The sequence below is a fragment of the Camelus ferus genome, chromosome 10 (genome assembly GCF_009834535.1).
Source record: "Camelus ferus isolate YT-003-E chromosome 10, BCGSAC_Cfer_1.0, whole genome shotgun sequence".
Lineage (NCBI taxonomy): Eukaryota > Metazoa > Chordata > Mammalia > Artiodactyla > Camelidae > Camelus > Camelus ferus.
Window position 1 is genome coordinate 64552966 of NC_045705.1, and position 19868 is coordinate 64572833.

The 19868-nt window shown below is 49.6% G+C and overlaps 1 protein-coding gene across 15 annotated transcripts in view; it reads left to right on the top strand.

Annotated features, from left to right (window-relative positions):
- MARK2 (microtubule affinity regulating kinase 2) overlaps window positions 1-19868 on the top strand; it is a 52231-nt gene that overhangs the window by 21479 nt on the left and 10884 nt on the right. For 4 of the 15 annotated variants that reach the window (XM_032489661.1, XM_032489665.1, XM_032489666.1 and 1 more), the window contains exons 1-7: window positions 14806-14944; window positions 15273-15452; window positions 15692-15745; window positions 18442-18490; window positions 18816-18881; window positions 18971-19041; window positions 19255-19311. In XM_032489661.1, coding sequence (XP_032345552.1) covers window positions 15318-15452; window positions 15692-15745; window positions 18442-18490; window positions 18816-18881; window positions 18971-19041; window positions 19255-19311 — 432 coding nt within the window. In that variant the 5' untranslated portion in view covers window positions 14806-14944; window positions 15273-15317. Of the gene's footprint in view, window positions 1-5184; window positions 5307-10800; window positions 11205-14803; window positions 14945-15272; window positions 15453-15691; window positions 15746-18441; window positions 18491-18815; window positions 18882-18970; window positions 19042-19254; window positions 19312-19868 lie in introns of those variants that run through there. The other 11 variants (XM_032489669.1, XM_032489674.1, XM_032489664.1 and 8 more) reach the window with 8 other exon arrangements.

Sequence of the window (19868 nt, forward strand, 5' to 3'; positions counted from 1 at the left end):
TCATTGGAAGTCAGAGGCACAAGTGCTTGAGTGGCAGACCTTAACTTACAGGGTCACAGAAATGACCATGCTCCAAACTGCAGGGTTCAGGGCATAGCCAGTAAAGCATGTAAAAACTGACCTAAGGTTAAGAGTGTGGACTGTCTACCTCTGAAAGGCGTTTAACGGGATAGCGTTTCACTTCTGACTACATGTGGATGTTGCTTGGCAGACAGCTGGGCTGTCCCCTCTCTTGCCAGGGAGCAAGTTTTGTTCCCATGCTAGTCCAGCTTTTACTGTTTCCCCTCCTGCCTTTCCCCAGAGACCATAAACCTGCTTACCTCCTGTTATGTTCTAGCTCTGATAGGAGTACCATTCAGAGTTCTTGGCAGGAGACCAACCCACTTCTCCCCGGGTTGGGTTCCCCTCCTTTTCCCAGCAGCATGTTCGATGTGTGTGTTTCCCAGAGTTCTTGTGCAGCTGGTTGGCTCTGTAGTGCCCAGAGATAGGAGCTCTCCTGCAACGGGAACCCAGCTGCTTCCCTCCCTGGTTTTAGGGGCAAGGCTTGAAAATAGAGAATCATAATCTCCCTTCCTCCTCCTCCCCCCCCCCCCCCCGACACACACCAAGCAAACTGGAGTGACCTGCTCAGGGGCTCAGAGCGGGACTCAGCCGCTTCACTGCTCTGCATGACAGCAGCGATCTGGAGGAAAATTAATGGATGTGTGAGTATGTGAATTCTGGAGCACATTACCATCTCGGGCTGGTCCTCGGTGGTAGGTATGGACTCATTCTGGTGTTGGGGAGACTTAGGGGAGATGGTGACCCAGCCAGGTGTGTATCTGCCTGAGGCCACGCTCTTGTCTAATACGTAGGGAAATGGAAAGCTCTCCCAAATACCCCTGCTCTTCCAAAGAGCTTGTGGGTGGTTTGGAGAGTTTATTCTTGGAATCCCTTGCAGCACAATATCCCTTTCTTCCCTAAGCCAGGTTCCTTAGCTCTTAAGCTGGACTTACTGCCTTCACTTCTCATAGGATGGGTGCATCTCCGACCTCAGCAGGACTGTGGGTAGAAGTTTTGGAAAGGAGTAGCTGCTCCTTGGCTAGAAAGGGGAAATTGGAGAGGGAACACAGGATGCCAGCAGGTGTTTCGAGTTCTCCCTCTGGCTAGAGAACAGGCGCCACCCTAGTTCTCTCCTGCCACCCTCTCCAGTCAGCCAAGGCAGCACCCAAATGGAAACATCCTCTTGCTACTAAGGCTTGAGTGCCTAACGCAGGGACCAGATGGGAGGAGGCCTGTTAAGAGGGGAGGATTGGTTATTTAGGGGCTGTGACAAATGGTTTCGTGGAAGAGCAGGGGAGAAAGAATCTAATTTCGGGAAGCCAGGGGCCAATTTCTGCGGTCTCCCTGTGGAGAGCCCAGACAGCCTGGAGCCACAGGGCCACAGGCTCAGGTGCTGACCGCCTTCTGCCTTCCTTTCGTGTCTGGTGGCTAGTGATACCATTGTCAGGTTTACTTTCTGGTTAGAGAAGAGGTCCGGACTCCCTGCTGCCTGAGCCCCTCTGCCCTGGAGCTGTACTTAATTGGTCTCCCAGTTCTGACTTTGAGTAGGGCAAGAAATGGTCATAAGAAGTTCTGTTTTGGTAGTTTGACTTCTGATTGGGCATTTAGGCATTTGAGAACTGAGTGCTTTCTTTATGCAAAAGTACCCTGGAAATATCTCTTTTTCTTTAGCCCTACACCACATACATTTCTTCATGAGACAGAAGGCCTTTGCTCGGGTATTAATTTAATTAGGGGCTCTTAATGGAGTTCTGTATTGCTCATCCCTTGAGTCTTCCTAACCCCCCCAAAAAAACCCCAAACCTTTCATACAAAGAACTTTGGAAAAATGGAACAGTGCCTCAAGGTCACTGGATCATAAGTGGTATTTGGCATAGTTGGCTGGTTTGGCGTTTGGTGAGAGATTTCTGCTTTATATTTGAGCAAAAGATTTCTTGGCTGGAGGCCTCTATGCTGTGTTCCAGTGCTTGCCCTGTGTACAGGGTTTGCCCCCTTCCCTCCCCTGACAGGTTGTTTTAATCCTCTTGCCTATAAACAAGTGCAGCAGAACGTGTCCAGCCAGCTCACATGACCTTGGTTATCTCTTCATGGGGTAACTAGCATCAACTTCAGATACCACAGTCACTTGATGTGGTAGAGCTGTCAGGGTGAAGAGGTGGAGATGCCAGGAGGAAGCCTGGGTCTGCCAAGGAAGGTAGATGAGGGTGTATGTGATTCCTCAGTGAAGGCCAGGTAGGAAAAGTCAGCTCCCATGGGACAGGAGTGAGAAAAAGACAGCTACACAGTGTCATTCCTTCTTTCCTTTATTATCCCTGATTTCCTACTTGTGGTATCTCATTTATCTTTCTTCTGTATCTCAAATCCTGTCTGCAGGGGCCCAGGACATGCAGCTGTTTTAGGAAACTGCCCCTGAGACAGATGCCTGCCAGTTCATGGGCTACAAAACCCCACACTGAGAATCCCATCTTCCCAAATAGTGATCTTGTTATGTTGTATGAAGGACAGCTGGTGGTCGGAGCTTGGCTGCCACAGGAGGCTGAGTCTCTAAACCAGAGACACTCAGGAGCTGAGAGGGCGGCTCGGTTTTCACCACCACTCACCCCTGCTCCCCCCACTCCAGGTTTCCCTCATCTCACTACTGAAGAGGCAGTGCTTTTCCATACATAACAATCAGGGACTCTAGCCACACTGTGTGTGTGTGTTTCTTAAATACCAGTCACATTTCCCCTTGTGACTATTAATTTTCAGAGTTTCCAATTCTGAAAATCTTGGCAAGACTGCTCGCATTGTGTATCTCAGGAGCTTGGTGTGTACTCTGCATTTTCCTAGGGTGGGATATGTGTGTTTAAAGTGCTTTTTATCAGGGGCAAGTAGAGTGGCCTTTTATGGAAGGGAGAAAACAGTTGAGCTGCTGGAGCCTTTTCTGGCTCTGCCAGAAACCCACGTCCAAGTCGGAGCTGTGCAAATAGATGACCAGAACTTCATCTTCCACTCTAGTGGTCTCCTAGGCCAATTCGAAAAGATCTTTTTGGAGAATAGAGCATTTGCGGTAAGCATTGGGTAAGGAAGTTAAAGCCAAAAGCCATCTCTTTCTGGTAACCTACAGAATAAGTTGGGAAAGCATATGGAATTTTAGTAATAATAGAGTGTCATGAGCATTTAGTATATGAGAGACATTGTTCCAAGTGTTTTGGACAGTGTTGGATATTCAGTAATTTCTGACTTTACACCTTCTTTTCTCTTGGTAGGAGTCCCTTTTTGCCTGTGGGCTCTTTGTTTTTGTCCTTGGTGGTCGTGTGGACCAGACAGAACAACAGGAGGGGGAGCAGTGGCCTGCTGCTGCCCAGCCAGATTCTTCTGATCCCAGGCATCCTGGGTGGGTTTTCCCTCTCAATCTTCAGGTCTTTATTTAAGCCACTGTGCCTGTTGGCAATTAGAGCTGCCCTTCAGGATTTGTTGAGGCGGATCTGTATTTCTTTTGTAGCCATCCTTTCCTCTCTGCCCTCTCTGAGTGAATTTGGAGGTGGAGAGCTAGAGACTTGTCTGTTTGCCTCCTTCAAAACAACCAGCATTCTCCTGGTCTGCGGTATGTGTAATAGTGCATCCAACAGAGCCCCAAAGTGGATGCCTTCCTCCCCAACACCACCTGTTAATTGGTGATTCTAGTTCCTGAGGACTTCCATTTGTACATGAGCCAATCTGCACCAGAGAGCCATGCTCCCAGGTTCGTATCACAGATGTTAGGAAGCTCAGAACCTCCAACAATGAAGCCTGAACCCATGTCTCCCTGCCACCTTGGCCAGGACTAAACTGGCCATTTCTGGACCACTCCCTTCTCTTGGAAACTAGTACCGTTAGACTCTTTCTTAGACTCTCTGAAAAGATGAGTTAGTATAAAAGTACTTTTTAAGAAGGCGCTTACCACGGAAAATGGCTATCATCTCATTTACCATGCTCTGCTCTTAGGCCACACACACAAACAGCTAGGGCACCCTGGGGTAGAACTGTCATTGCCACCAGAAAATGAATAGTGTTTGGCTTGAAAGGCAGCCTAGGCCTAAAGTCCGAAGCTGCATGTACGCAGTTCCACTGAGAAGACTGTGCTTTCCAATCTTCTCTGCCCAACTTCTGACACACGAGCCCTCCTCCGTTTATCTGACAGGCTAGCCAAAGCACCTGCCCAGGTCATGGCTACTTAGTAACAGGATTCAGCAATCTCTGCCCTTGGCCCCGGAGGTAGAAAGGAGGTACATCTTGGTACATCAGTTACCAAGCAGCGAAGACAGTTCTAAAGAGTGTTTGCCCCTGATATGTCAAGGGACTGTCCCAGGCTCCCTTCTCTCTTTCTGAAAGTTCTACCTGGCCTACCTTAATTAGCCCCTCCTTTAAGGCAGCACCCATTCAGAATTCCTCTCCAGCCTCATTCCTCACCTCACCTGGCTTCATATCTCCTGAGACTCTCTCTCCTACCCAGTCACTCCAATAACTTTGAAGCTCCCCTCCCCCAACTCAAGTCCTCTTATTTCAAGCCATCACCCCCAGTTTGAAGGTTAGGGAGCCCTGGTTTCTATTGCCCACACTCCTTGGAGAGCAAAGATACATTCCTGGATCCCATGTTGGAAAACTGAATTCTATTTTCTTGTTCTGAGTTCTGATTTAAATGTTAAGTATGGTTAATAGACTACTTCAAATACGACGGTGGGCCCTGAAGGGCTGGGCTGAGAACACAGCCACCATTTGTAACATGTTTCTAAGGAAAAATAGTTCCTTCTAAGAATGGAACTTTTGGTAAATTGGGGATTTTTTTACTAAAATACTACAGCAGATTTGCATGTGCCTTGTGGAAGTGTTCTCATTATTTTGTAGTTATAACACCATCTATCCCAAAAGTAAGTTGTCCTTCTAGATCCCCAATGACAAAGACACACACACGCAGATGCAGACACCCCCAACCTTACTTCCTACCCAGAAAGTTTGCTAGACAGCTGTACTCAGCTCCTAGGATTGTTTTGGGAATAGGTGAGACTGAATTCTCAATCTTGGCTGATTTGACCCATTGTCAGGTAGCACCAGAAACGGGGTGCCCTCCATTCCACGGCACATGTGCCCTCACCTGATTGGGTTTTTCACCATCTGTTCTAGGAGGAAGATAACACCTCTGCCTGTGAGCAGGAACAGCCCAATGGGGTTTTGCTCATGCAAAGAGCAGCCACTTGGATTTTAATGGTCACTTAAATGGAGCAGCCACATTGCAGCCTGGCCAGGTGGGGACAAGTTCTGAGAGTGGTGGTGACAGCCTTAGCTGGTTTCCATTACTTCTTTACCTGCTTGAGACCTAACCTCTGGCCATGGTGACTTCTGGGGCAGCAAACTGTCCCAGTGTTTTTTTCTAGTATTTCCTCCTCCTTCTTCAGCTCCCTCTTTGAAGCTAGAGTAGGGAAGGCAGTAGTTTTTGCACTTCCAGAGGAAGGTGCAGTGGAAAGAGGCACATGTCTTGTTTAGCACCTTCCAGTGTAGAGCTGTAACCAGGTAGGACCCAGAAGGCCTGTCTTCCAGCTTCAGCATGAAAATGTTTTAAGGAAACCCCACTGGAAAGGGCAGAGTCAAAGAGTTAAATCTGCACCCAGGTAGAAAGGCTGTTGCATAAATGCTGAGAGAGTTGTGTGGGGTTTTTTGTTTTTTGTTTTTTGTTTTTTTTCCCCAAAGATCTCGTGCTTCTTTTTTACTTTGTGTTGGCAAAAACCCCAGGAGAAGATGGGAGATTCTGGGAGGAGATGATTATGCTGGGTGAGTCAACTGAGCTCCCCAGCTGCCGTTTTTAGTTCCTCTGCTTTTCTGTAATGGGAGGCAGTTTGGGGAGGGGTGGGAGGCAGGGGGGAAATGCTGATTTGTGCAGCAGGGCAGGAGGCAGGTGTGTCTGGGTGAATTTTTTTTGGCTCTCTAGGGTTGACAGGGCCTTGCAATCAGTACATTGATTCAAGGAGGAAATATTAAAGCAGAGCTCTCAGTGTGGCAAACAGTTAAGTAAATGTCTCCTAAAGTCACTGTCACTTCCCCAAATCAGTAGCTCTTAGAATGGCTCGCGCTGCATTGCATTGTCACAGCAAGGCACAATGGTTCTGATAGCAAAGCAGTAGCGGGATTGAATGTGGAGAGGCAGACAGAACTGCCTGAAGTGGGAGGGCCTGGTGGTTGTTGGGCAGCAGGAAGTTTCAGGAGAGGCTTCCCCCTCTGTGATGAAAGGAGGGCTTGTGTTTGATTGAGGGGAGCTAGGGATAGGTGGGGGAGCCCTGCTGGTCCTCGACTGTGCCTGTATTCTGAGTCTGTCTCCTGTTCACCTTGGTGACCATCTTTGCCTTGAGCTTTGTGAGAGACGAGAACACCAAGGGCCTTATCATGACCTTAGTGAAAGCTTGTTGGTGGAACTAATGCTCCAGAGAAGTCATCCATCCTTGGGAGAGGGGATCTCGTGGCCCACAGTCCCCTTGGACGTTGTCTGCAGAGTATACTGATACAGGTTATTGGTGTGGATCCCAGAGACCATCATGAAGATGCCCCAACATGTTTTCCTGTTTATTCATCCGTACACATTTATTCGTTCAGTACCTTATTGAATACTTCTGCTCTGTACTGTAGGCATTGTTGTGGGTCATGAACCAGACAGACCAGAGTCCCTTCCTTTGTGGTGTAGTCTAGTGGGAAGGACAGGGAGTAACCAGCCAACTTTAAAGGATGATAAATGCCTTGAAAAAGAGGAAAGGAGTCTCGTGGCAAGAGATTTTGATCTTCCTTCCTTTCCCCTTGCTTATCTACTGGTGCAGGAGTGTGGGAAACTAAGGTCAAAAAGTTGTACCATTTTTATTCTGTAAGACTTATAACATGGGGCAGCTAGATGTGGGCACTAAGGGCATATGAAGGTGACCTCTGACCTCTCAGAGCTCAAGGGGGTTAGGGTGTAGAGGCACAAAGTCAGAAGAGCTGGATGGGTACAGATGGGATGCTGTGAGAGTCAGAGAACGGAGAGATCACTGTCAGCTAGAAAGGTGCCCAGATAACTATTAGAACAAAAGATTTGGGATAAACAAGGGATGAGAGGGTTTACTTACATGGATCACTTCAAAGAAGGCATTATATGATATTGGAGCCTGACTTTAAGTGTGTCTGTGTCTGTGTAGCTCTTCATACCACAGTTCCAGTCTGTTCCCTGCATGGCAGCCGGGGTCCCACCACAGGTCTGTCTGACTCCAGAATGACGCCCATCATTATCGCACCACATACAGCCAGACAGCGTGCTGATAACAAACTACTAGGCAAAGAAAAGGAAGCTAGAGGGAGGCCCAGGCACCTCAGCTGCACTGGTTAGTCTCCATCAGCTCCCCACAATCCTCTGTGAAGTGAGCCAAACCTTTCTGCTGCAGGCTGCCTTCTGCCTCCCCCAGAGCCCTGGGCTGCTGGCAGGCTGGCTCTCCTGTGATATGGAGGAACTTGTTGGTCTCCATGGTTACCATAACCCACTGGTACGGGAGGAGCCAAATGGAGTGCAAGGCTGGCAATGTGAGCTTCCCCCGGCCCTTGGCACCATGTGGTCATGGTATGTCGGCTGTTCCTTGGACCTTTTTTGAGAGGAAGGAGTTAAGGAACTGATGAGAAAAGAAGAGCAGTACACCTTCCTCCTCCTCTGGGCTACTCAGAGGGCAGAGGCATGGCTGCCTTCTCATTCACGCACTTCTCTGGGCAGGAGTGGTTTTGTGTTAGGAAGGAGGGTTCTTTTTGTCTGACAGCCCAGCCGTGATAGGAATTGGACTTTTTCTCATTCTGGAAGGAATACCAGCTTTGCTACACTGGTACTTGTGGTCATCTTCTTAGAGATTGTAGCTCTTCTTAGGGCTCAGAGAACCCTTGTAGCTGGGAAACAAAGGTTCCTACCTGAACATAGAGATCACAGAAAACATTGTTGAGACCTTACTGTGCACCAGGCAGGCACCATGGTCAACGCTAGCGTGGATTTTCTCATTTCATCTTCACACTAATCCTGTGAAGTGGGAACAGCTAGTATCCTTGTGTCCCGGGTGAGGAAACTGAGACCTAGAGATGTCAAGTGATCTGGCTGGTGTTCAGTGAGCTGGTAAGGAGCGAAGGCAGAGTTCCCACAGGGTCTGGCTGCCTCCAGAGCTCTGCTGAGCTGTACTGCCTCCCTAATAAGTAAGCAGAGATACGTCGTGAGTCTGGTGTACAGCGCCCCTCCTCTCAGTTTCTAGAAGGCAGAAACCAGATCTCTCTGAGCTTTGCAGTGGACTCCAGAGGTGAGCACTCGATGAAGGTTTGCTGAAACGGGCAGCAGTCATTGGGGACGAGATAGAGACAGGCCCGGTGAGCAGATTCTCAGAGATGAAGTGCGAAAGCTTCTGAAGCCCCAGTTGCTCAGTAGAATCCACCATGTTTTAAGAGGAGCCCAGCATTTCAAGTGGCTCAGAAGACAGGAGATGTGAGGGGTGCTCCTTGCACTGCGGCTTCATGCATGAAGGGTCGAGCTGGATGTGGCTCAGTTCGTCTCTCACTCCAGGTCAGTTCTTGCCTGCTGGTCTCCGCAGGCAGGCGCTGGCTCTGGTGTGGCTGCTTCTGAGGTGTGCAGGCTCCTCACATGGCCCAGGCTGCGGTGCACTCCCTGCCTTGGGGTGAGACTTGCAGCTCAGAGAGCTGGAGGGCAGTGAACCACCTTGCTTTTGGCTTTGCTTCAGTCACAGGCTCTGTTGGCCTCCTTTGTCAGGGAGGCACCTACTCTGGCTGGAAAAAGGGAGCAGCCCCTTGGCAGTTTTATACAGCCCCACCCTCCCCTCTACAACAGAGTATTAAGGGGTTGTGGGGGTCCCCAGGTGGAGCCATCACAGTTAATTTCAGAGGTGGGGGTACACCCAGCCTCTCCACTGGTCGGTGCTTTCTACAGCTTTATCAGAACTCTCCTACCCAGAATGCTTCACTGGTCTACTGACTCTTGGCTGTTGAAAGTGACAGTTGCTCAGGATCAAAGGATGCAGAAAAGGTTTCTGGATTCAGTGAAGGAGGAAGGGTTAAAAAACTAGCGATTTGTTACGTGACTTTTCATCTCAGTCCTACCCTCTCTCTCCCCAGCCTCTCTGAGGTCAGTGCTTGATACTTCCTCAGTTTACAAAACCCCTTACTGCCTCCCACAAATAAGGTTTAAGAAACAATCTTGTTACAATGCAAAATCCTGGGGACTGGAAAATGAAGCCATTTGATCCTGCTCTGGCTTCTGAGTGAAGGGGCAGGACTGAGCCCAGGGTCCAGAATAAAGCCTGACTTCTTCCACTGAGATCAGGGCCCCCTTTGGGAAGGAGTGAGTGGAGGGGTTGCTGTGGGTCACCTGGATAGGTCTTTAAACCAGCACCTCCCCCTGGGCCTTAACCAGATATTGACATTCCTCTTGTCCCAGGTACTTTTCCTGAGTCTTCACATCTTTCCCCTCTTCCCAGTCTGTGGAGGAAGAACCAAAGACTCAGCCTTCTTTGTGGGAAATAAGAGCAGAATAAGTATCAAGAAGGGTTAAAGAGAAGCTGGTACAGGGGACCATGAGGAACAGCAGAGTGCTGAAGTGGGCGTGAGAGCACTGGGCTCCAGTCCCGGCTCTGCACTGGAAGCCTACGGGACCTTGGGCAAGTCTCTTAACTTCTGTCCTTAAATTTCTTATCTGTAAAATGAAGATGCTACCTACCCCATAGGTCTATGATGTGGAGCACATAGGAAATACATACCAGCAGAAAGTAGTAGCAGAAATGTCGCCTCTGTTGACCAGGGTTCGTACATAAGGTAAACACTGAGTAGAGTGCTCTCCCAGTCTGTACTCAGGTGCTGTGAGGGCACAGTGGAGGTTTTGCCCTTCCCTAGAGGGGTTTTTGGCCTCTCGGCAATGAGATTATTAAAGAGTTGCTTAATGGGAAAGGTCCTAGCCTAGAGTGGTGGAGTGAATGTGAAGTAGATCTGGGAGCCGGAAGAAAGGCCGTGACCAGAACACTGGACACAGACTGGGAGGGCTCCAGTTTGCACCAAGGTCAGCAGTTGCCTAGGCAGCAGGAAGGTGTGAGGAATGGCTACCTCCTGCCCCCAGGCCCTGAGTCCTTAAAGAAAGCAATTGGAGGCAGGTGGGCAGGGTTGGAAACTTGGAGGTGGTGGGAACCTAGAGACAGACTCCCAGAATCAGGGCTGGAAGGGATTTAGAGGGACATTTAGTTTGTTCCCCAGCCTTTGGGCAAAATTTAGGATTAAACATCTCATTATCAGTGGCAAAGTTTCTTAATGTAGAACTAAGGGGCTTCACAGGGTCCCTGAACCTCCTGATATTATGTCCCAAATATTTTGGGTATAAGTGGAATATGCATTTTTCTCAGGTTAACAGTTTTCTGTGAGGTAGGAGGTCCATCTGCCACTGTTGGATGGCTGGCTTCTGCTCACCCTTCCCCTATCCATGTTCTCGATGGGTGGCTTACTGCCGTTCTCTGGGTCTGATTCACACATACTCCTCCCGCCGATTTGAGCCCCTACCCAGGTCCCACCTGCTGCAGGTGAGATAAGGACTTTATGACAGCCTGAGCTGGAGTAAGTCTCCTCCTCACCCTCTCCCAGCTGTTACACAGCAAAGCACCTTGGGGAGGGTGGGGCAGCCCACTTCCGGGGAGGGGGAGGGGAAGGGAGAAGGAAGTTGATCTAAACCCGCCTCTTTCTCTTTCTGTCTCCCTTCCTTCCCTTTCCCCTCCTGCCCCTTTCCTCCCACCTTGCTCCTGGGTAGTGTCCTGGAACTGCATGCATTTCCTGGCTACCAGGCCCTGGCCCGCAAGAAGCCGCGGGGCTGTGTCCCCGTTGCTCTCCTTGCCAAGCTGGGGCTCTGCTAGTGGTGGTTTCGGTTGCGACACAGTCCAGGTTCCCAGACAGGAGCCGCTCGGCCTGGCTGCTTCGCTACTTTTCACTGAGGAGGTGGTGGAAGGTGTCGCCCGCTTCAGCTGAGTAAGGGTGACTGACGGAGCTGGCAGCCCCCGCCCTGGGCCTGGCTCTTCTCGGCCTCTGTACTTTGCCCTCGCTGCCTGACAGGTTCTGCTGTGGGCTCTGCTGAATGGAAGTCGCTGATAGTCCTTGTCCCTTTCTCCAGCCGGGTATGTTTTCCCCTTTTCTGCTGTGAAATTGCCCCCTCCTCTTCCATCCCTCCCATCCCAAACACAGGATCTTTGAAGAATTGCTAAATGGAGCCAGGCACTAGCACAGGGCAGTCAGATTCCTGGGAAGAGGCATCGACTGAGAAAGAAAGGACAAATACCCAGAGAAGATTGTCCCCTCAGATTGAGTCAGCAGGCCCAACCAGAGTGAAAGGAAGGGGCTGGTGACCGGCAGAGGCCCAGGGAGGGCACACTGGTGCTACAGTGAGGGGAGGCGGATCTGGGGTGGCCGCCAGAGCTAGTGGCCAAGAGACTTCCTCCATTCCACAGTGCCCAGGCTCACTTTGCCTCTGGCCAAGGAGTACCTGCCTGTCACCCCTCCCAGCTTGGCCCCTTCCTAACTCTGGGGAAGTCTCAGGACACTCGCAGCCAATCCTGAGTACAGAGCCCCGAAGCACGAGCTTTTCTAGGGGAGAACAGTTGGTCGGAGCCTCCAGCATTAGGGAGGGGGCCCTGCCTACCTGAGTCAGCGCCGGGCCTCTTGGGGTGGAGGCTGTCTTCCGGGCGAACCTGGCAGCGCGCCTAGGCCAAGTTCTGAGATCCAGGTGGAAGGGCCCACTGGATATAAGACTCTTTTCTTTATTCATCCTCATGTCCTGCTTTCTCTCCTCCCTCTCTGTTGAAGACCCCAAAGCTGTTTAGACCCTACTTCCAAATCAGGCCTGCTTAGTAACCTGTGAGTTCTGCCTATTAGTTCCAAATACTGCCTCTCAGGGTGACCTCTTGTTCTTTCTGAAGACTGCCTGAGAGCCATGGTGTCTACTTTCAACAGACTTCCTCAGACCTTTGGGGCCTGCTATTATGGTGTGATGTCAGCCAGAGTTTTGGGTTTGACTGGTGTTCCAGATCGTACTGTGTGCAAGGAGGGTGGAGATTAGGGGGAGCATGGCTGTGGCCAGATCCTGTTTAGTTGGCTCAGAAGGGCAGTTAGTTCTCAGTGCCCCACCCCATTGGTGAGATCTGGGTCCCGGCTACATGGGCCTAGTCAGAACCACAGAAGGGACTCTCTCCATAATAGCCACCCACCCACTTACCTCCTCTTCAGCCTTCAAAGAAGTTGCCTCTTGTGGGGCCGTGGTCGAAGAAACATTTTCTACTGGAGACTTTATCCTTTGTCTGCTTCCTCCCCGTGGGCTCTCCTCACCCTGTCCCACATCCCTGCCATGGGAAATATCTCACAACATAGAAGAGGCGAAGGGAGTAAAGAAGGACTGTGTGCTTTGAGTCCTGAGAGTTGGGTAGTCTGGTCCTGAAAGGGGAGTGGGTGACTTTTAGAGCAGGGGATCAAGGCGCATGCACCAGCAAGCGTTACCTGCTTCTCTGGGTCCTAGGCAAGCAGAACTTTCTCTTTGACTGTCCTGGATACCTGGCTTGGAACTAGCCCTTCACAGCTTCCCTGTTGCATTCCCTCCTTCCCGTGAAGGCTAAAGGTGCTGGTGTAGGCCAGGTAGCTGATGTGCAGCCTGGACCTCTCCCCACGGGGAGGGCCCATAGCATCTCTTGTCAGCCTCCAGCTGGGCTGCAGCTGACTTAGGCGGGCTCGACTGAGATAGAGAAGTCTTGTTGACAGTGAGACTTCTGCTTTGTAGACAGGCTTTGTAGTACTTAGGAACTAAAAATAATGGCAGTCATGGTTGTTCTTTAATGAGCATTGGATAAGGCATTTTACGTGTGTTCTGTCATCTAACTAATGTGAAATAAGGAATATTTTATTGCCACTTTACAGATAAGGAAACTAACTCTAGTTAGTGGGGGAGCCAGAACTAGAACCTAGCTCTCTTGGCACCCACTAGACCATCTCCTGGCACCGATGTGTGGGATCCCCCCAACACTGGTCATCTTTTAAATGATTTCCTTCCTCCTTTGTAAGTCTCATCTCCCTCTGAAGAACGATGTTGATATTAATAAAGTTAAGTGTTGAGTAAGTGGCCGATTCAGGATTTGAACCCTGGCAGTTTGTCTCTGCATCTGTACTCTTAACCACATGTCTCCATCCCAGTAAGGAAGAGGGATAGGTGCACCAAGAGGGATAGGCAGAGCTGAGCTCAGACTAGGCCATAGGACTCCCAGGTTTGACTTCAGGAGGTAAAGGGCCCAAATTCTCATGTATATGCTAGATTCCATTCCAAATTTTGAGGACTTGGAGATTGCCAAGCTCCTGCTGCCTTTGGCTCATATCCTCAGAAAAGAGGGAAGTGACAAGAAACTTAGGAGCTGGATCAGAGGTGTTGCCAAGAAAACTTTTCCACCCATCTTCCTCTCTCAGGAGTTGGGGCAGAGGGAAGATTTTCCCTATTCACAGCGCCTTAGGATTGAAAAGCAACCTGGTCAGGGAAGCATGCTTCTTACCAGGGAGCCCTGGACAGTTCCCTGGGTGGTAGCAAGTCATTTCTCCTCTCTGGTTTTTGAGGGCTTCACTTAGAGCCAGAAAGGACTATGAAAGAAAGAACTTTGAGTCACACTTCACTGGTCACCCTGCTCCCCTCCAGATTGTCTCCTTGAAGTTTCCAAGGCAGCTCTGGTTGGTTCTGGGACAAGGCTCTGGCAGCCCTTTACCCCGTTATGCTGGAGCAATGGCATCAGGTGTCTGTAAGAGGTAAATCAGGGCTCTTGACCAGTATTAGACTAGACTCTTCACAGTTTGATTGCTATGTAATTCACATTCCGTACAGTTCACCCATTAAAGTGTGTATGATTCAGTGGCTTTTAGTAAATTCAGAGTTGTGGAGCCATCACCGCAAGCAGTATTTCATTAGCACATTTTCATTACTGCAGAAAGGCACCTCACACCCCTTACTTATCACCCTTCAATATCCTCACCCTTCTCAGATCTCCTCAGCCCAAGTCTAGTATTTTTGTCTATATGGATTTGCCTACACTGGACATTTCAGATAAATGGAATCATACAATCTGTGGTCCTTTGTGATCATTTGTTCACTTAGTATAATGTTTTCAAAGTTCATCCATGTTGTAAAGTATGTCAGTACTTCATTTATTTTTAATTATCAACAGATATTCCACTATGTGGATAGTTCACAATTTGTGTATCCATTTGTCAATTGATGGACATTTGTATTTCTACTTTTTGGCGTTTATGAATGTGGGATATGTTTGAACGTTGGTGTACAAGCTCCTCTCGGGCATATAGCTGGGAGTGGATTTGCTGGATCGCATAGAGCTCTACATTTAGTCCTTTGAGGAGCGCACAGGTCTTCACACAGACATATGTTTTCATCTGGTCCATACCCTTTTTGTGTTACATTTATATCCCTGTTTGGCAACAGCCAGCACCAAACAGGGATATTGGTTGTTGTCATTCCTGCTTCCTCCCCCTTATTTGAACTATGGGATATCTAAGGACGGCAGACTGTTGGCTTGCTCACATCCTGTCCGTAGTTTTTTCGTGGCACAAGTATTCATTGAGGATCTACCATAATCCAGTCTGTCTAGGTGCTGGGATATATCAGTGAATAAGTGATACCTGCCTGCCTTCATGAGCTTCCCTTCTTATTGGACAGACAACAAATCAATGTAAAGTGGTACATAATAAAGATTACAGTGTTGGGTGGCGAGCGCTTTGCAGTAATTCTGATCATGATGCTCCTGCGACTTTGAGATGCAGCCTTATCAAAGTGCAAACGGGCAGAGGATGGCGGACAACACTCACTCTCCCACGTGAGGTGAAGGAGCTGTTGGGTTATTAATGGGGGATGTATTGCCAGGCAGTAGAGCCAGTGATGGGACAGCTCAGGTCCTAAACTCCAACATCCACAGGATGTTGACACTGGACCATAGGCTCTGCTCTTTCGGCGTGAAGGTTGGCTCTCTTCCCAGCTTCTTTTATCCCCCTGCCTTATAATTCTTTCTTTGCATGCCTGCTAGCCCCCCAGAGTCTTTCCCACACACCGGCCTTTTTTTTTTTGCATTTTTTGCAGAGAGCTAAGGGCAGAGGTGTAGGGAACTGGAAGGGCAGTGTATACTTAAAGGTGTGCTTGTTTCCCTCTGCAGCCCACCCTGGGACACCTCGACTCCAAGCCCAGCAGTAAGTCCAACATGCTGCGGGGCCGCAACTCAGCCACCTCTGCTGATGAGCAGCCCCATATCGGCAACTATCGACTCCTCAAGACCATTGGCAAGGGTAACTTCGCCAAGGTGAAGCTGGCTCGGCACATCCTGACTGGGAAAGAGGTGAGTGCTGGGGCTGGGGACATGGCAGCATTTCCTAGCTGTTATACCCCAGCAGGTAGTGGTGGGACTACTACTGCAGCCAACCTCTTGTTTATTAGCCAGAAATTAGATCTGAACAGATAGGGGTGCTAAGAGGGATGGGGCGAAAGGAGGCAGAAATATAAAGGAGGAAGTAGATTCAAGTCCTGGGTTTAGCTTGGTCAGAGAGGTAATCTTGGGCTTTTTATCTCTTTATTCAGGTAGCTGTGAAGATTATTGACAAGACTCAACTGAATTCCTCCAGCCTCCAGAAAGTAAGCACACAGTACCTCCTGTCCCTGTCTAAACCTTTCTTCAGGGGTCAGTGATCTGCTGACCCCATTTTGCCCTCCCCTTAAACCTCCAGTTCAAAATCTCTGGTCATTTCACTATCCCCACCATCCCTCTCCATAACTCTGCTACCTTTAGGGCTTTGGTTGGATCCCCTGTGTTGACTCCTCCTGATTGGGCTTCATGGCCACAGGCCCTGACTCTTGAGAAGTCTTCCTGCCCCTTCCCAGCCCCTTGACCTACTTCCTGCATCTTGTTATCTTCTGGCCTGTGGCCAGCCCTATGCAAAAACATATGTTTATAGCCATTACTAGAAACACATGCAGTCACTGTCCCATCTGGAGTGATCCAGGGGAGTGGCTCTACAAGAACAGGGATAAGAGGAGGCAGAGAGCCAGTGGCCAGTCTGTGCCAGTTGCGTTTTGGAGTGTGGGTATGGGAGACTGGGGCTTTTAGAAACTAAAGTCCAGCGGCAAGCCTCTGATAGTATGTGCAGGTTAAGAACAGATACTCCCTGTTTTCCTTCTCACTTCTAGGCTGCTCTTGAGTAAAAGTCAAAGTCGTTTGCATGTAGTCTTAGCTAGAGGAAACTGAACTTCTCCTTCCCTCCTTGACTTACAGTGGGAGACAGGTCTCACTTAGCTTGTAGGGAGGGGAACCCTCCAAGAGGGAACACATACTCCCTGCTATGAGAAACTGGTAGGAGTGAGAAAAGGAGGCTTTCATGTGCAGAAGAGGGACAGCTTTCCAAGGGCTGGTTGTTGTAGAACTGGGAACTCTGCCCTCTCCCCCCATCCTGGGCTCCAGCAGTTGGGAAGGAAGAAATCTCCCTTCTGGCTCCCAATAAGCTGCCCCTATTCAAGTCAAATTTCCTCATACTCCAGCTGACCCTGGCTCAGATTTTCTGACCTAAATTAACCTCGTTCTTTTCATCTCAAGACAGATTGCATTTTTCTCTTCATGAGCACATGGTGTTACTTGAGTTAGGAGAGGGCACAACCTCATGCTAACAGAGTCAGCTTGGGACTAGGGGTTGGGAGCTGTTATTGAGAGAGACACAGAGTGTGTGAGTTGAGGTGCCCTGATACACTGACAGCCAAAACCAAGGTGTTTCCTAGTTTTTTATTACCCCTGGAATCCCCTCAAGGTTCTTTCATTCAAAGGAAATGCTGCTATCATCACCAGGGCTTCCCTGCTTGGAGATTTCTGGAAGGAAGGGAAAGAGAGCTACTCTTGACATGTTGGCTCAGACCCAGCAGAGTAGGAGCCAGCGTGGTGTGGGCCATTTAATCTTTGGAGCAGTCCACCCTGCCAGAGTCAACTCAGCCATCTTATTTCCCACCTATTTTTTTTTCCCCTGCCTCTTCCTGACTGGCTGGAAGACACCAGTACCAGATGAACATAGGCGTTTATTTAAAAAGCCCTTTAATATACGCTGTTGCCAAGGCCAGTATGATTCGTCCAGATCACTCTTTAAATTTGATCCCAGCAATGATCCCTAAAGGATGAACACTGAAAAAACTAGCACACACACACCCCCAGGGTTCTAGATAAGCCTGGAAAACTTCACGCTCTCCTAGAAGAGTGTCCCTTCCACACCCAGTGGGTGCCATCAGGAGAACCCTGCCAGCTGCCTTCAGGCCCCATTTCAGTGCTGTTCCCCATCATTGCCCCCAAGGTGGTACCCAGGGTTTTTTGCCTCTTCCTCCAAGATGATCACTGGGCCAGGGAATAAAGCAAGAAAACCTGGACTCTAATAAGAAAAGGGAGCCAAGATCAGAACCAGGTTCCTGAAAATTGGAAAGCTTGTCTCTTGTTTTCCTTTCCAGCTCACAAAAGGTCTAGGACTTCATTAAAGGAAAAAAAAAAGTGTTCACTTTTTTTCTACAAACTACAACCTAAATTAGGTCTCCATACTTCCCCTCCTCTCGAAAAAAGACAAAACACAGCACAACTAGTTCTGCTGTTTGTGCAAGTAGTGAGGCCTGGAAGTTACAAAAAACCCCACCTCCAGTTCTCTGGCCCCCACAGAAGGGATGGAGTTCATTTCTGTCATCTTTCTTTATGGAAATGTATGGTTTGGAGCCCCTGATTTTGTTTCACAAAGAGCGTGAGTGTGTGGAGGTGGATTTGATTAAAATTGGCATCAGCTATATATAGGAGTGGCTTCTTCTGTTACCACCCCGAGACTCAGAAGAGCAGGGCCTACCCACTAGTACAGAGCCCTCTGGCTTCTGTAAACCAGAAAATGATGGGGTCCCCCTTTGGAAACCCCCCTACCCTTCACACAGACCAAGTTGGAGTCTGCCTTGTCAGGGAACTTTAGAAGCACCTCAGGTTCTAAATATTCATGTACATGGACTCATACCCCCTCCTTCAAAGGCACCCAACCAAAACCTGTCTGCTGTTTGGGGGCTGGATTTGGGTAGACAGCACCCAAGGGCACAGCTGGCTCATCCAGGTGCTGCACCCGAGGATACAAGTCATGCGAGCCCAGCTCTCCTCCCACTGACCCTTCTTGCTCTCCTTCCCCCCATGTCCTCAGCCATCAGGGACAGGCATGGAGGATCTGGACAACTGCCCTATCTCTTTTCTCTTTTGGGAAAAAAATCTTAGCAGTAGCTCTGTTTGGAGGGGACCTGAGAGGAGCAAGCATGACCCCTGGTATTTTATTTTCCAGCTATTCCGTGAAGTAAGAATAATGAAGGTTTTGAATCATCCCAACATAGGTGAGAACCAGTTGTCCCTCCTTTCCTCTTCCCCCACAGCAAGGCCTCACTTCCTAGCATGGAGTCCTTCCCCCCTGGGTACATTGCCTTCTGGAGTCTACAGTCTTCAAGGATACCTCTGGGGAGGCCCAGCTCAAAACCCAGCTCTGCCTCTGGCACACAGACCGTCCTTAGTGCTGTGGCTGCTATGAGAGGAACTTGTCCTTGGGAGAGTAGGAATGTGAAAGGGGGAGCTTTCATTCCTAAGATGCCCCTGTACATGTCAGGGCTCGATGTGTGGCCCCTGCCTCTTCTGTGACTCATGGCTTGGCCTTTTCTCTTACAGTTAAGTTATTTGAAGTGATCGAGACCGAAAAAACTCTCTACCTTGTCATGGAGTACGCTAGTGGAGGTAGGTATGGAATGGCCTCTTCCTACTGTGTCTCCACCTTCACCAACCCCCGCAAGCCCTGATATAGACCCTTCCCCCGTCTCTTGCAGGAGAGGTGTTTGATTACCTAGTGGCTCATGGCAGGATGAAAGAAAAAGAGGCTCGAGCCAAATTCCGCCAGGTGGGTATGACTCCCTCCGTGGAATGTGGGCCTGACCTCTGCTTTTTGGGGTTTGGCATACGAGGAGGAGCTGCCTACCTGTAAGTGGCCTTTGGAGCATCCTTTGGGCTTTGCTGTATGGCAGCTTATAACTCGGCAGAGTATCACAACTTCATCAGCCCCTGTGGCCCACCCTCTGGTGCCCCTGGGCTGACCCCTCTTCCTTCCTTTCAGATAGTGTCTGCTGTGCAGTACTGTCACCAGAAGTTTATTGTTCATAGAGACTTAAAGGTAAGGCATGCCCTTATCTTCTGTGTCTTTGAGGCAGGACTGCTCACCCTCCGTTAACCATGACATAACCATTATGCCCTTAGTGTTCAAGGAAACTCCAGCCTTTAATTTTTTGGAGACAATGAGGAAGCCCTAGGGCTGCTTCTGACACAGGCCTTATGACCAGACTTAGGAGCTCATTCCAGCCAGCGAGCAGAGCCTCTGTTGTTTCACCTCTCAGCACATACCTTCCAGTGCTGCCAGGCAAGGCAGGAGGGCTGCAGGCAGCCTGGTGGTTGACTGAGGGGACAGTGTTGACTGTCCCCCACTGCGTCATAGCTGCTTTGCAGGTGTGCGGCTCACTCATCTCTTTCACTGAGATGTTAAAAAATCTGATTGCCTCTGAGTCTCCTGGCCCCTAAGTCCTCACAGACACAGCCGTGATTAACAAGGAAGCTTTGCACAGCTCACAGCGTCTCTGAGCCTTCAGATCGCAGTTCTCACAGCCTGCGCCGCCCTTCTCCAGCCCAGACCAGCCTCTTCACAATGATTGGAGGTCCACCCTGGAGTTGGTGGAG